Source organism: Miscanthus floridulus, chromosome 19 (assembly GCF_019320115.1).
Source record: "Miscanthus floridulus cultivar M001 chromosome 19, ASM1932011v1, whole genome shotgun sequence".
NCBI lineage: Eukaryota > Viridiplantae > Streptophyta > Magnoliopsida > Poales > Poaceae > Miscanthus > Miscanthus floridulus.
The window spans coordinates 67,315,739-67,332,213 of record NC_089598.1 but is presented as its reverse complement, the minus strand read 5'-3'; the positions used below and the strand labels follow the sequence as shown (position 1 = coordinate 67,332,213).

The following is a 16,475-nucleotide window of genomic DNA, read 5'->3' as shown; positions in this document are numbered from 1 at the left end:
GCTATGCCGCCTCCTAGCCACCGAGGTGGTCCTCCGAACAACGTGGGGTAAGTTATCGCTGCAGCCGCCAGCACTGGTGCACGGTGATCTTCCATGCACATGCGACATTTGTGGCTATGCAGATAGATGGGAAAGAAGGGCTCTGTATTGCAGCGAGGACTGTAGGCTTTGCCAAGAAATCCATTTTTTGAATGGGAAAATGGAATAAGAAACTAGTAATTTACTCTTTACATGCGAGAGTGAATTACTCCCTCCATCCTAAAATGTAGTGTATTCTGGCATTTGAAATTTGTCCTCAAATATAGTGTATTCTTCAGCTTTTGATTTTCCATTGCTTTTGTTTTTGCTTTTCTATTGTTTTGTTTTAATTTTATTTGTTTCCTTTAGGCCTTGTTTGGATGCATGTGTATCCACTTCAATCCACATGTGTTGGAGTGGAATAGAATGGAACTTGGTTTAATTCCACTCGAATCCACTTCAACACATGTGGATTGAGATAAATACATGTGTATCCAAACAAGGCCTTAGGGATTCAATGAAAGTACTCGTATGAAATAGGTTTCCCTAGATAACATGAGATGTGTCCGGCTCAGTCAGATTTACAATGCTCGGACTTTCTTAGTGTGCAGTAAACTTTGAATAGCTATGTAGCTCCTTTGTTAGGCATTAGATCGACGCGAGACTTGATTGGATGAACTCTGTTATGCATGTTTACCATACTACAGATCAGAAAGAGAACTAGAAAGAAACCAGCAGGCAAAATCAACCAATAGGGGCTAGAAAATGTCTACCAAATGACCAAAGGACCTAATCTATAGCACGTTCAACAGAGTTTAACCCACCTAATCGCTATGTCTGTGTTAACTTTTGTTGAACTTTATATTAGGTGGGTTAAACTCTGTGGAGCATGGTGTAGGTCAGGTCCTTTTGTCATTTGGTAACTGGTTTCTAGCCCCTATTGGTTGCTTTTGCCAGCAGATCTCTTTCTGGTTCTTTTTCTGATCTGTAGTATACTAGTGGTGTTCGCCCTTTCTGATCAGAGGACATGGGCTTAAGATGTCAAAATTTTTTGGAGCCTAAGACAGTTTGACCCTATAAACTATAGAAGATCTGGATCACTACGAGTCGCTAAACAATGAAATATAGTGATGGCAACTATCAGGGGCATCCAACTAGTCCATAGAAGCCAACTATCAGGGGCTAACAACTAGTTCTAGTCTATAGAACCTAACAATTAGTTCAGGATGCAAACATGTATGGACTAATAACACAACCAATTGGCTAATTTTTAGTTGGCTATTTTTTAGCCATGGATAATTAGTCATAGTCCATCCAAATAGGGCCTAAGACAATCCGATACTAAGAAATCTTGACAGGCCGGCTAATAGTTTTGATGAAACAACAAAATATAGATCGTGTCAACTCTTGCGCCGAGTTCACTGCATCCATCCACTATTCGTCTTGCACACCTCCACCTTGAGCTTAGCTTCATCATCCTCCTGCTTCTCCCATTCCTTGTTGTCGTTGAACGTGGCCTCACGGATCATGCTGAAGACGTAGGTGTCACCAACGTTGAGGTGGTTGCTTGCACAAAACTCGCCCCACCCATACTTGAATGACGTGCACACTTTATTATTTGTGATGGTCCTATCCAAGCCCATGAACCAGGGCTGCCTAGCCATTTGTAGCTCGATGACTTGCCACTGTCGGTAGTCATGCGCTACCTCGAAGTCCACTAGCACATTCTTCGCCTCGCACAAAAAAAGATTCATGAGAAAGATGACACTGGTAATTTGTGACATTGGTACATTCTACGTCTCATGTGAGTGCTCACCAGATACTTCACTTTGAGGTTGTACCTCTTTAGGATCACTACAAAACTTCTTAGCTCCACGATAGGCAGAGAGAGAGTTAATCACTACCACCGGCCTCAAAGTCATGCAGATACTGCTTGCGGTAGGTGGTAAGGTCGAAGACCTTGACGTTAATCTATGACCGGCCATCATACCGCAATACAAGAGAGAACCTATCTTAGATGTCATGGGTGTGGGCAAAGTGCTTCCATCCCCGACAAAGGTACAAGTGGCTGCCATTGATGTCGTTGGGGAACACCTCCACCTTTCACCGAGGTAGGCTCTGCTCATCGTCTAGACAAAGCTCAAGTTTCCGACAACCTCCAATGGCCCGGGCCATCACAACCAGCAGCTTCTACGTGCACAACGATCAACATAGCTAGATAGATGGACAAGTTCAATCCGAAAGGCAAACCCTAGCAGACCGGATTCAACACATAGAAAACGGGCACTTACCAATTTTTCTGCATACATTCTAGGAAGAAGGATCTTCATGCACTCTAGGTCACTCTAGCTTGGTCATGCCATGTCTTCTTGCAGCCCCGCCATGCCAACTTGGGAACTTGGCAGTCTTGAGGAATCCTTGCTAGTATTTCTCTATTCTCGTTCTCCTCTCAAGGGGACTTTCTTTTTCTGTGTTTTTGGTGTTGTCACAAACACAAGGAGTGCACACACTGTTGGGGCATCAGTGGAGGAGCTAACATGTGCAGTAAAAACCAGTGTCGAGGCTCACGCCGTCTCATCATTGGCGTAAATAGAGGAGACATGCTCTATTTTGATCAGTGTATGGTTGGGAACATCAATGCTCCTACATCTCTAGTTGAACACGCCTTTTGTGGTATGACAGGTGGTGATTCTTGAGGGAGCGTGATGGTACCCGAGGTGAAGCACACCAGTTGGAAAAAAATATTTATCTTGCCTTGCCCTAGAGTCCCTGTGATGGTTCAAGAATTATAAATCTGACCGAGCTAGACACATCTCACTCTTCACTCTTCAGTCCACCCCTCGACTACTATGACTGCTTGGATTGGAATCAAATAAGTACTGAAAAGACCTGTCACAACCGCACTAGGCATTCAAGTCTCAAGCGTGTCAAAAGCTCTTTTTCTCAATTCACTTTTTGTGTCTAGCTTTCCTGCGGCATTCGCTTCACTCTCATATTTTACTGCACTCGCAAGAAATTCTAAATACGACACATTTGATCTCGTCGGACACTATATAGTATAGAGCTGTAAGTAAAACAATTGCCAACGGAGTGCACTTGGTCACAACATTTGTATCAGTAGTAGTAGTAGTAGTAGTAGTAGTAGTAGTAGTAGTAGTAGTCATGAGTGGCTTTGATCTATGTTGAACCCAACTCATCTTATTTTCGTGTACTTGATAAGATTTGTTGAGCTTGCAAGAACCATGCATCAAAGATAATTTTATTCAGAATTTAGATTTTATAATCTGATGCATGCCTCTGCAAACAAAGAGAAATGGAAGTAGGTCCTCAGTCTACCCCTCGACTGCCATGACTACTTGGATTAGACCGCACTATATACTTCACAGGATCACACAAAGGTCCGGCCGTCTGAAATCTTGACTACCTGAATGACATGCTCCTGCATTCTCACGCAAGCGCGCATGCGTGGGTGGCGTTAGCATCCTATTACAATAGGGGACGTCGCCTCCCAACCCATCACATTGACATGATGGGCCACCCACGCAAACGTCTCGGTCGTGGGGTGGTCGACGACCCCCAAACTATAGCAATAGAGACAAGGGGCGAGAGGGAAGGTTATACCTACTGCCTTTTCTCTATAGAGCTCCTGATTCCATCTAAAAGCCTTTGCCTTCCACCCTACTATGCCATCGATGCCTCCTGCCAGAACCATGATGGAGCCAACGAGGTCATCTATCGATGTGGAGTCTCCGGAGGCCTTCTATGTCGGTAATCCTCCACCAATAGATGGACCTCTCGTTGGCATGTTCTCTCACCCGTCAGTTCCCCTTTGGAGTTGGATCATCACTGTACCATTGTTCGTGTTGTTTATCTTCATTTATACAGAGTATGCGAGCAATGCTCACACTAGTATTTGTGTTCATGCTATTTTATTTAACTAGTATTTGGAATTTGCCTACTATCTTAATAGGTGAACATGGACATGACAGCGTCCTGAGCCTCGATGGCCCTGGACCCTGGTTCTTTGTTCACGCTCATGCTCGGAAAGCAAACCCGCGAGGCATCCCCCGATGGAGGCAGCCACCCGCGATTCCGTGCCATGCTGCACTGGTCAGTTCGGTAAAAGTCATTTGACTTTTCAATCAGATCGCTCTCCCTCTTATCCTATATGGGTTTAAACTTGGCTTGCATTGTGCAATGCTTCCTCCATGGCGGCATGATCCCCAATCATGGGGCTTTACCTCGGTGGTGCCGGAGAGTCATCCTGTCACCGCTTGCCGCCGCTAAGCCCCTCTATCCCTGCACAACCCTCTAGTTCTGAAGTGGTCAAATCATCAGAAGAGCATGAATCCTTAGATGACATAAACTATCATCAATTATTGAAGGAGGGGGCGTACACCAGGGGCACTGGTGAAGTGTCGATTGCTATTCTCATTGTTATAGAAGAAGTCGAACATAGTCTGGGGAAGATTCTTATGGTTGTTGGAGTCTGAGATGAGCCGTTTCTAGGAGTGACAAACACATTTGTAGCAGAACAAGGAGTGGGCGGGAGTCAGCGGAGGATCTCAAAAATGGCATCCTTCGTGAGGTTGGTCGGTGCATTTCTCTTGTTGGGGGCCTCCTCCATTTCGTCAGTGTGTAGTAGGATGAGAGCTTCCTCAGTAATGAGATCACTGAAGATGAAAATAATCCAACAAAGATCCATTAGTGACGTTCACAACTCATACCAAAGTGCAACTTTAACAACAATTAACAATTTTAATGGTATGACCTCATCTAAATTTATAGTAGCACCACATAGATATATATAACTCAAACTCGAGTAGAAGTTAATGGAGCTGTAACCATTACAATTTCAGCAGTTAATGGAGCTTGCTCAGTTTTCACAAGTAGAATGTCAATGAACAAGTGGTTGTGATCATCATTGGCATGAGTAGCAACATGTGCAGCTTAAACATTATTGGCCTTAGTCATGTGAATGATGGATACAAAGCATTGATTTGCTTTCAATGCCTTCCTCTTGTTTGGAACCAAATGGATAACTTGGTTGTCAACAAGGAGAAGACACAAAAAGCAAACATATGAGCTACATCCTAATGCATCCAACAACCATGTGGACATCATTGGCACAAAAACGTGGCCTCAAATATGTTACAAGTTCAAAAATACCATAAGGACTCACTGGTCACACTAGAGCATACAAAACAGAAATGTAGAATCAAGAAAGCACTGGATAGAAAAAATAGTTTAAGGCAGAAGCGAAGGGCCTGTTTGTTTGCCTAGATAGATAGGTATAATCAAGCAAGCACTTGACAATTAACAGGTCTAGTTGCACACAGGCATTTACAGAAGAACACAGAACATATGCAGAAAACCAAGTCACCAGCAGAAAACCAACCAATGCCACCTCCTAGTTCTTTTCATCATCATTGGCCTAATAAGATCTCTAACGCTAAAATGTTTCTTGTATACCTCATGTTCAAGCAAGGACCAAAACAGTGAAGCGAACAGGAAAAGGCGAGAAAGGAGACTTGCGGACGGGATCTGTCGCCTCTGTCGCGGCACACAACAGACATGGACGCCAATGCCACCGCGCTCCACTGGGAAGCCCCGCCGCCTAGCCTCCAAAAGGACGCCTGAGCCACCATAGCACACTAGGTATCCTCCGCTGTCACGGCAGCCGCAAGTCCAATGGACACAGATTTATTTCCACTTGCAGGGGATATCCAATATATAGTTTAACCTATAGGGCATCCACACAGAGAATATATACTACTATAAGGACTCCAAAGACATTAACACAACCAGGCGTCTAGCGCAATAGTGAAGACGATCCATTCCTTGCTCTGGGTCCTGGGTTTTACTCCTAGGTCTCATGGTTTTTTGAATTATATTTTATTAAACCTCGGCGGCACACATGGTACAAGTGACACGTAAGCCGTCAGGTCCCACAGGTCGGATGGAGATGAAGAAAGGTCCCATAGGTACACGTGGCACGTAAGACGTTGGGTCCCATAGGTCGGATGGAGATGAAGAAAGGTCCTATAGGTACACATGACACGCAAGCCGTCGGATCCCATAGGTCGAATGGAGATGGAGAAAGGTGCCGTCGGGTACCATAGGTCGGATGGAGAAGGGTCCACAAGCACAAGTGACACGCAAGCTGTTGGGTCCAACAGGTCGGATGGAGATGGAGAAAGACCCCACAGGTACATATGACACGTAAGCCGTCGGGTCCCATAGGTCGGATGGAGAAGGGCCCCATAGGTACATGTCGCATGGAGAAAGGATCGAGCGGAGACTTTTATGACGAATTACAAGCGTCACAGATGAGTAACTATAGGTCCCATAGGTACACATCGGATTGAGAAAGTACCGTGTGGAGATCTATGACGAAGCATCATTCGTTACAGATTGAATATTGTTCGTCACGGATGTGTAATTAGTCCAATGACGAAGCCCTGTTCGTCATAGTATTCAAGAAGATCATCAGAGATGAGTCACGCAAGTGATCTGTGATGAAACACTGTGCTCTTCTATGAAGTTTCTTATGACGTTATCTAATTTCATCATAGAAAGGGAGAATTTGAGGATCGTTACCACTAATCTGTGACGAAACAGAAATATTCGTCATAAAAGCGATCTTCTATGATAATTTCGAAATCGTCATTAAGATTTTCATCATAAAAGTGGATATTTCTAGTACTATAATTTGGAATTGAGGGAGTATAATTTATTTTTTGATGACAATAAATGACAATGTCCAAGCCTGTATCGAATTAAAATACAACTATGATGGACTTTTTTCTTTCCATTGCAAAGCAAAGAAATATTGACACGTAAATATATCATAGCTTTAATTTTTGTACTATCTATGTCATAGTATAATTAAATATTGAGTTTCATGACTTTCTTTAAAAACCTATAAAATCTACAATTTTAATCTCTTACTCCCTCCGTCCAAGAAAGAATGCAATTCTAGTACAGTGTCACATTTTAGTATTTTGAGTTTGACCAATTATAGATAAAAAAATATCAATATTTATGATATCAAATAAATTGACCTGGAGCCATAAATATAAATACTATTCACTAGAAACTTGGTCAAATATGAACTCCTTTTACTAGCACGCAACTGTAGTTGCATTCTTTTCCGGATGGAGTATTAATATCGACGAAGAGTTAGTTGTTGACATGTAAAAGACCGATCCATCTACTAATGATTATGGCAGGAGACCCCTCACAAATATTCACATAGTTGCCATCATCACACACGTTCAACTTGGAGACACATTTACATAGATTGGATTGAACAATAAGGTCGTGTTTGGAGGGACTCCAGCGGCTCTAGTTCCAGCGACTGTAGCGTAGCCGGAGGAGCCCTAGAAACATGGCTTGAGGGGCTCCTTCTCTGTTTACGTTGTTTTGGAGAGGAGCCGGAGCCTTTTTTTGCGTTGCACAGTATCGCACGGTGTTGCGAAGTAACCGCATGTAGGCGCCTGAGCCCTTTGGAGCCGCAACAAATGGGCCTAAATTATTCATGGTTTTGGTTCACGGTTTAATTAGTTGGCCTATCGGCTGATCTAGGTTTTAATAAATAAATTTTATTTCTAATCAAAACTATATCATCATTTAAGGTTGAAGGTTCCAAATTGAATTTAGTTCAACCCATAATATAAAATTTATTATTTGCTTTAACATTTATCTATGATGAAAAAAAGAAGAGGAAAAGAAGTACTCGGAAAAGAAGAAATAACTTTCCGAACAAATGGGAGAAAAAAGGGAAATGGAAAAGGAGAAAAAACCGAACAAGGAAAACAGACGAAAAGAATTCAAGAAACCAATCGGACCCGGAGTCCTGGATCTAGATGTCATAAAAAGTCCGAATGAAAAAAACCTAAAAAGAAAATATAAAACCAGATGCGGACAGGATGAGCCTCATTTAATTAGGCTTGATTAATAAATTGAATAAATTTCAAAGCCTATAATAAATTTTGTGCAATAAAGAATTAATACCATATGGGAAATTGATAGGAGAACTACTACATGTTGTGTGTTTAATTGAAAAAGGCAAAAGGTATGTGGTGTGATGTGAAGACATGACATGGATGGTGCAATGCCAAGTTATTTTTAACTCAAAGAGTGATGTTGAGTAGTCAAAGAGAGGTGGACCAAAAATAATTAGATGAAATTTCGAATGTTTAATATTAGGTATATAGATATAGATATAAATGTATTTTCTAAAAATAATTGGTGAATCATTAAAAGTGATACATAATTCTCTTTAAATTAGAAAAATATGAAATTGGTACAAATGTTTTTCTAAAAATATATTCTATCTCATTGAGATCTATAACTTTAGTTTTAGTAATTTTTCATTTGAGTTCATTCAAATAATTCAAAAAAATTAAATTTTAAAATATAAGAATTTGAAATAGAATTTTGAGAGCATAAATCATTTAAAATGAAATAGTCGTCATCTGCAAGTTTTATTCGTTTCTCCATTCACGTCGTTCGAATAATTAAAAAAATGAATTTTAAAATATAAGATCTTCAAATAGAATTTTAGGACCATAAATGATTTCAAATAAAAAATTATCTACTACAAAGTTGTAGACCTTATCAAGCTCTACAAATTTGGTTTTGTCCATTTCTCCATCTAAGATTGTTCAAACAATTCAAAAGTTTAAATATCAAAATATGAGATCTTCAAACAAAAATTGAGGACCGCAAATAATTTCAAATGAAAACGCCATCAACTACAATGTTGTAGATCTCATCAAGATCTATAATTATTGTTTTGGTTATTTTTCCATTCGAGTTTGTTCGAACAATTCAAAAAGTTTGAATTTCAAAATATGGGAATATCAAACGGATAGGCTATATTTTTCCTTTTCTATCTTCGTCGTTTAATTATTTTCATCTCTTCACTGCTCTCTCATTTCTTCTCTCTACCTTATGCGTTCCCTACCTGGCCTCCTTCCTCCCATCGCACGTCCGCTTCGCCCCTCTCACCGCCCCACCCCCTCCCACAACGTCACCACCTAGGGTTTGCGTGCTGTGATTAGGAGCTGCTCGTTGCCGCTCTTGCTCATAACCACCACCGGGAGCCACTCCCCACCACTGCCCAGCGATGTGATCACAGAGGATGGGCACTTTGGGGGTGGGCCCACCACCACGGAGGACTCGTTTGGTTCATGGTGTGCTGGAGTTGCTGGAGAATCGCTATCAAACACCATCTAAAAGCAACATATCTATAAAAGCAAAAAGGTCTTGTAATTTAGAACAGAGAGTATAATTAATTTTATGATGACAATAAACGACAATATCCAAGCCTGTATCGAATTAAAATACAATCTTGATAGATTTTTTTCTCCCACTGCAAAGCATAGAAATATTTACACTTAAATATATCATAGCTTTAATTTTCATACTATCTATGTCATAGTACAATAAAATATCAAGTTTTGTGATTTCCTTTGAGAACCTATAAAAATCTATAATTCTAATCTTTGATTAGAATCGAAAAATAGGTATTCTGACATGTAAAAGACAGGTCTGACCACTAATGATTATGACAAGAGACCCCTCACGAATTTTCACATAGTAGCCATCATCAGGGACCGCACTTTGTACATGTGTACAACTTGGAAACACATTTACTTGGACTGAATTGGACAATAAATTATTCATGATTTCAGATACCTGGATAAGATCGAGGTTGCATGAATCAGATGCTCTCAAGATACTACTATAATCATCATCCACAAACACACCCACTGATTCAGCCCCATAAGATTTGGCCACTCTGGATATCTCTTTGGCTTTAGATAATGGAATAGAGCGTTTGGAGTTGGGCCAAAGAATCATCCCAATTAATTTAGCTCCAGCCTTCACAGCCATCTCAGCATCGATGGCAGATGTAATGCCACACATTTTGACTACAGGCTCATACCTTTTGTCCTCCAAACTAGATGATAAGAGCATGGCAGCAATAGGTTGCTTCTTAGCAAAACATGTCATTCTTACTGCAGTCGATATTGGACGTGCTGTAAAAGGTATTGAGTTTCAATAACTAAGAATACCTTGTATCATTAGGATATTCAAATGTGCTCAACATTTCTGGTTTCCAGAAACAGAAACAGAAGTATCAAACTCGAAAGAAACAGCAAGTTTGTAGTTAAGATTAATCAAAACCTATTTGGCTGTACTCTTTACCAAAGTATCAAGAGCTTATAGCATTGGATTAATCTTAAGTATCCCCTCATAAAAAAATCCTAAGAATATCAAAATCACTCAACTTTTTGTGTGAACAATTTTCATTTCACATATTTTAATTAACGGAAAAAGATAAGGTTTGTTGTGATCCGAAGGATAAGGTTTCTTGCATTCTTGAATAAACAACTACTGAAGAATGAAGAAAAGAAATTCAGCAGACCATACACAAGGAGACGCAGCATGAACTGATGTTCAAGACATAGGACTAAATTTTACTTCACTACAACTCGTGTATCAGAAAAAGTTTGACGTTTACCATGTGGAGACTGCCTTGTGGAGATGTGCGTTGGCATAGCTGTTAGGAAACAAATGACGTACTCAGACGGGCAGGGAAAAGGTGGAATCACGAAGGAGGCATTCTATCAAACAGGTTGCGTGCACTGTAGTTAGGCTGACCACCGGAGAAGGAGATTCAGGAAAAGTGCCGGATATAATTGTTTCTAATCAAATGCGTTCTCGTGGATTTCGAATCCATGTTCAGGAGGACTCAGCCGAAAGAAGACGAGGACGCACTTACCTGAATCTTGACCGAACAGCATCAAGTGAGGAAGGCTTGTTGGATCGGGAAGAAACGAACGCAGAAGAGAGGGAGCGAGAATCCAAAGAGGGACACCACCGCCATTCAGGTGGACTAGAGCAGCAGGATGGCTGGCTGGCTAGACACGGCCCCTCTAATCTTCACCACCTACCTAACAACCATTCTCTTTTTCCTGGGCCTGGGTCAGTGCCGTGGATGCGCGGTAGCACGCCGCAGCTCATCGCAATATGACCAGGTCACAGCGGCGTCGAATGCTGGTTCCCAGGGGGCAAAACTAGGAGTAGGACCTCATAACAATCTTACTGCTCCTTCTGTTCCAAATTCTTTAAACTATAGTTCAACTTAGCTCTATAGTAAGTTAAATTTTATTTTAAAAAACACAATTTCATCAAATTCTTTATAAAATATATTTGATCATGTATTTATGAGAAGGAAAAAGTTTAAATTACTCTCCTCAAGTTTGGCATATGTCCATAGTACCCCTAAACTTACATTTGGTTCAATTTACTCCCTCCAACTATTTCAGTTGGTCTAGTTTACCCTTTAACATGATTTATTATTTTTGTTTTTTCACATATTAGTTGAGTCTTAATATCAACTTTTGTGATATGGTAGAGAACATCATAAGTTATGTTAGAAAAATATATCTTAACTTTTTGCCCCTATTTTAATAGCTTAGGAAATTTAATAATAGATTCACACTAGAGATACAATATCGTATAAAACATAATGATGAAAAATTCATAGTGCATTTTTCTACCACAAAATACAATGTCCTCTATCACCTTACAAAAATTAAAACTAAAATATAATTTGTACATAGAGAAACAAAAAAGAAAAATCTCTTTAAGGTGTTAGTTGGACCAACTTAAATAGTTGGAGGGAGTAAATTGAACCAAATGTTAATTTAGGAGGGTTATTTGGACATATGTCCTCTATCACAAGTCAATATATCTTTAGAATTTACTAAATTCTCGATTATATTAGCTTTGTATTTAGTTAAAAATTTTAATAACAAGATACACGGTTTTATCAAATCTCTATAAAATATACTTTAATCATATACTTTGTCTGTCCAAATTACAAGACGTTAGACATAATATATATTTAGGTGTGTAACAAAATGTATGAATGTAAAATAGCCAAAATGTCTTATAATTTGGAACGAGGAAGTATTTATTTCAACTACAACATGTTTATATATTTCTAAAGGGTTAGTCCAAGTTACCAAAGTTTAGCTCGAAGACAAAACAAAAGTGGACTATAATTTAAACTAAAGCATAATTAGAATTATTATAGTATGATTTAGGACAAAAAACTATAATTTCGAATGGAGGGAGCAACTTTCAATCAAATCGTGATAGAACATTCTAATTCTTATTCACCAACGGCCTGATAATGTATGTATTAAAAGATTGTTATGAGCGATTTGGTCAACTCATCTTATCCATTTCGTCAATAGATTTTAGTTCTATGGATCCATTTTAAACTTTTTTTTTGCGAATTACACAAGTACAGACGTAGACGCTCCGTTAAATCCTGAAATAAATCCAAAAAAATACGGGCACCCGTGCTAAGTCAAGGACTTGAATCTAGGTGGACAGGTTCTGTGGGGTCACTCCTGGCCTCTCACCCTCGTTGGGGAGCACGCGGGGAGAGGCCGAGGGTTTCCCACAGGAGAGAGTTCAGTTGACCGCGAGGGGACCAAGCGAAGGCGAAGGTAAAGATGCGTAGGGTGATGGAAAAATATGGATTAACTGTATATTAATTTGTCCTGAAAAAGCCCGAGAGCCTTCTTACACGAGCGCCCTGGGTATTTATAGACCATACCCGAAGGCGCGGCAAAATTATATTCAGGCTGAGTCTGAGGAGGCAACAGTTACACGATGGCCAAGGGTACGGCGGTAATCTCCTTCATTCAGCCAACCACCCTTAACCCTAATCACCTTGGTGGAGCCGCTGTCGCCGCCAAGACAGTTTCCTCTAGTGGCGAGCATCAAACCTTCACGTGTCTCGACCGAGGGTTAGCCCGGCACCACAGACTTGCTCTCCTTTTGTCGTGCAACCTCCGTGAAGCGGGTCTCCACGCTCGGTACCTAAACACATGAATGAAACATGGAATGCTGGAAACCCTCACCGCGAGGTTGGGTGCCCGCTGCGAGGTAGTTCAATCTGACTAGAGAAAGGCGGGGCACAGAGGGAGGAGCGGTGCCGAGGAGGCCTTTCCCCAATAGTAGCCCCTCGAGGATTCGACCTAGCGTGCTGGGTCGGGGCAACGTGAAATTTTTTGAAGCAGGGGCAGGCAAGGGTACCTCGTCGGCAACCTAGCGCAGTGACACCCCCGTTGTGCCCGATTGAGCTAGGATGTAGAGTTAGATTGATTAGAGGTTTCCTTCTTTTTAGGCGGTTTTTGTTTTGAGTTTCGATGTGGCGCGTGTTCGTTGGTAGCTTTTCTTCATTTTTCTTGGGATTTGTGGTTTCCGCCGGCGTCCTGTTTCCTTGGGATCTGGTCCGTCCACCTTCCTTTGGTGTCAGTGCGGGGAGCCTATAAATACTTGAGTTGGTTTTAGGGTTTCTCGTTGCTCCATACATTGTTGTTGTCTGGTTGTTGCTGTCGATTTCTTTGAGCGACGGTTGTGTTGGTGCGAGGGTTAGTTTTCTATTGAGGGGGTGGCTGCCTTGCTTGTTTTGCCTGCTATTTCCTTATTTTAGGTAAGTGCTAGTCGTTCTTTGTTTTGGGTGTTTGTTTGATTTAAAGTTGCTAACAGTCTTTTGCCCTCACCCCTTTTTTGTAGCTGGATGGCTCGTGTGAAGAAAACTACGAAGCCCATTAACAATTCTGATCCTGTTGATTCTACGTCGGATACTGGAGTGAGCTTTGAGTTCATTTTGTCAAGGGTTACTTTGATTGAATTGGATAAATTTGCTAAAGTCGGTTGGTTCCCTCGCAAAATGGTGAGGCCGTCAGAACGGGAGGTTGTTCCTGATCCTCGCGGCGATGAGGTTATTGTGTTCAAGGAGTTTTTTATAGCGGGGTTGAGTTTTCTAGCACATCCTCTTGTGATTGGGGTCCTGAAAAGATTTAACCTCAAGTTTCATCAGTTGAATCCTTCGAGTTTTGTGAAGCTGAGTATTTATGTTTGGGGTTATAAGTCTCAAGTGGTTGAGCCAGATCTCGAGGGTTTTGTTCATCTGCACCGAGTTCATCCTCAACCACGGAAGATGGATGTTGATGGAAAGATTATTCTTGGGCAGTTTGGGGTTTATACTTTTGTTTATAGTCATGGAGCGGAGGTTCTAGTTCAGGCCTAGAACAAGTGGACCTCGCCCTGGATAGAGAACTAGTTTTATATGAGATTGGAGGGAGAGCCTAGCCTATGTGGGAAGTGAAATGATCCCAATTTCCTCGAAGGGAAATCCACAGATTCAAAATATAACTTGATAGTCCCAGGTGATCATTCCATCACATTATCAAATAACAGTCGATATCATAGTCATACATCGAATACCTGTCTTAAAGAGAGTACAAATAACAAGGTTTACTCATTATTACATCGTCACTTGGTGGAATCACTCGGAGCATGCAGCATCTAGAACAACATCAAGTATAAAGGCAGCAGACATCAACTCCATCTTCTCAACCAAACTTGAGCGCAGGAACGAGACCTCTAATCCTCCCAACCATCTCCCTGGTAGTCGTACTCAGGCTTAGAACCTATCAAACAATTATCAGTATGATTTGTACTGGCCACTGGCTCCCACCCTATGCTTTTGTGTTTGCTTTGTGGTAGTGGAATGCAAGGGTAGAGCAAAACACCTATTTGTGGCTGAAGTTTCCTATGCGAGTATGTCAAGTTTTAATAATAATTCATCAAGTTTTTACTCATCCCATCCACATGTTCTCCCATCCCATCACACACATCTCACCACTCTCACACTCTCTAGGCGACAAGGATGACTCCCGCTCATACCTTGCCTCATCGGCCTAGGCCAAAAACCAACACAAGAACCCAGGGGGAGAGAAGAAAGGACTCCACTCACTAATCAAGGGATGCATAGGTCATAGGAATGCCCATATCCAAGGACGTGGCTATACGTATAGATCGATCAACTCTGTAGAGCATGTACACCAGAACCACAAGATCACCATCATCGGTGATGCCCCACCTAGGCTGATACTGGGCTACCTTCCAACCGGTGCGATGCCACCCTACCACTCAGCCCTGGGCCACCCCGTAGTCCACCGAAACACTGAGACTGTGAGATGTAGTACTAGGCCCCAAAGGTCACTACGCTGTCTTAGGAGTGTGTGGCCCATACGCCCGTACCTCCCTACACTATCCACTTCCAACCTAGTAGTAGTGGCACTGTCCTAGCTGGTCAGCATTCGTCCCCTACCCATTCAGGGATGAGTGGTGTGCACATAGGGTCCTATGATTCGGTTCTCTCGACATACCAATCCTTAGGGGGACCAGATAGGATATCTTCACAAAGGGGATAACCAACACCCCGAGCCTCGATGGCACCTCCATCCTAGGGATTCATCCCACAAAGACAATCCACCCTACGATCTCCTCATCTCACATGCACCCACCACAAGTACCACTCGTAGGGGATGCCCAAGTCACACCCCCCTGGCAAGACTCGTCCAACAACTCGTCATAAGATCCTGCCCGATCGACTCAACCCACACCACACAACCAAAGCGCACGCCAAGATCTCCCTTGTTGTTACCACATTATAGGCACCCAGTGCCTTAACCACTCACATACAATCCTCCACCAAGCATCACATCACAAATATAATGCATAGTAGAAGTAGTAGCAAGTAAGTAAGCGGACGTTTAACCTAATAGCGAGTGTGCAGGGGTATAGGTTACGACAAGGTAATGGCTAACAAGCAATTCTACCATGCAACCTATCACATATCATTTGCATAAAAGTAAAGCACTAACATCTACATTGTAGCATGTCTAATAGGATTCTATGAGGCTAGGTGGGACATGGCACCTGGCAGGTCATCTCCAAGCTCCTTAGTGTAGTCAGGGTCATGCTCCTCAGTCTGTGGCTCCTCTGGGTCTGTCAAACGAGACATATAGCCATGATAAGCGACTCCTATAGATGATCACAAAGAAGCAACAGAAATTCAAAAGATCCAAATGCACTCAAACACAAGCCTATGACGTAGAGCTCATTTTTAGGAAAATTTGGGCACTGGTTTCATATTTTTCTATGGTCGTATGAATTTTCTATGTTTAAATCATTTTTTGAAAAAAGAAAAATAAGAATTTTGAACAGTGAAGGGCACGTGTCAGCACATGATTGGATGCGGGGAATACGGTCACTGACAGGTGAGATTTACGGTCAACTGTGACTAACAGTTGGGGTCAGGTCAACGGCCAGCGTTGACCGGTCAACGTTGACTGGGCTCAATGGGTTAGGTCATGGGCTGGTCTGGGCCGGGCCAGCCCGGACATGTGTCAGTCGCTCCGGTGGCCACATGGCTCCTATGAGCTGCTACTGGACTCGGTCCATGAGGGCTAGTCCATGGTGGACAGCACCGTGCGGGTCCATGGACTGTAGGCATGGTCTACGGTGAAACGCGTCCACTCCCTTTCTCTCTCTCTCCGGTCTATGCTGCA

At 42.0% G+C, this 16,475-nt stretch overlaps 1 protein-coding gene across 1 annotated transcript; it reads right to left on the bottom strand.

Moving 5' to 3' along the window:
* Window positions 1–9,062: 9,062 nt before the first annotated feature.
* On the bottom strand, window positions 9,063–10,041 carry LOC136526138 (N-(5'-phosphoribosyl)anthranilate isomerase 3, chloroplastic-like). Its single transcript, XM_066518901.1, has 2 exons — window positions 9,724–10,041; window positions 9,063–9,257 (listed from the first exon to the last, which is right to left on the bottom strand). The coding sequence occupies exons 1-2, from the start codon at window positions 10,039–10,041 to the stop codon at window positions 9,063–9,065; spliced, it is 513 nt and encodes a 170-aa protein (XP_066374998.1).
* Window positions 10,042–16,475: the final 6,434 nt, after the last annotated feature.

What these genes read in the sequence shown, in the direction of transcription:
- LOC136526138 (XM_066518901.1), bottom strand. Translation starts at nt 10,041, where the DNA reads ATGACATGTTTTGCTAAGAAGCAACCTATTGCTGCCATGCTCTTATCA. An exon ending in GCAACCTCGATCTTATCCAG is followed by an intron (nt 9,258 to 9,723) that starts GTATCTGAAATC and finishes TGTTGCTTTTAG; the next exon opens with ATGGTGTTTGATAGCGATTC.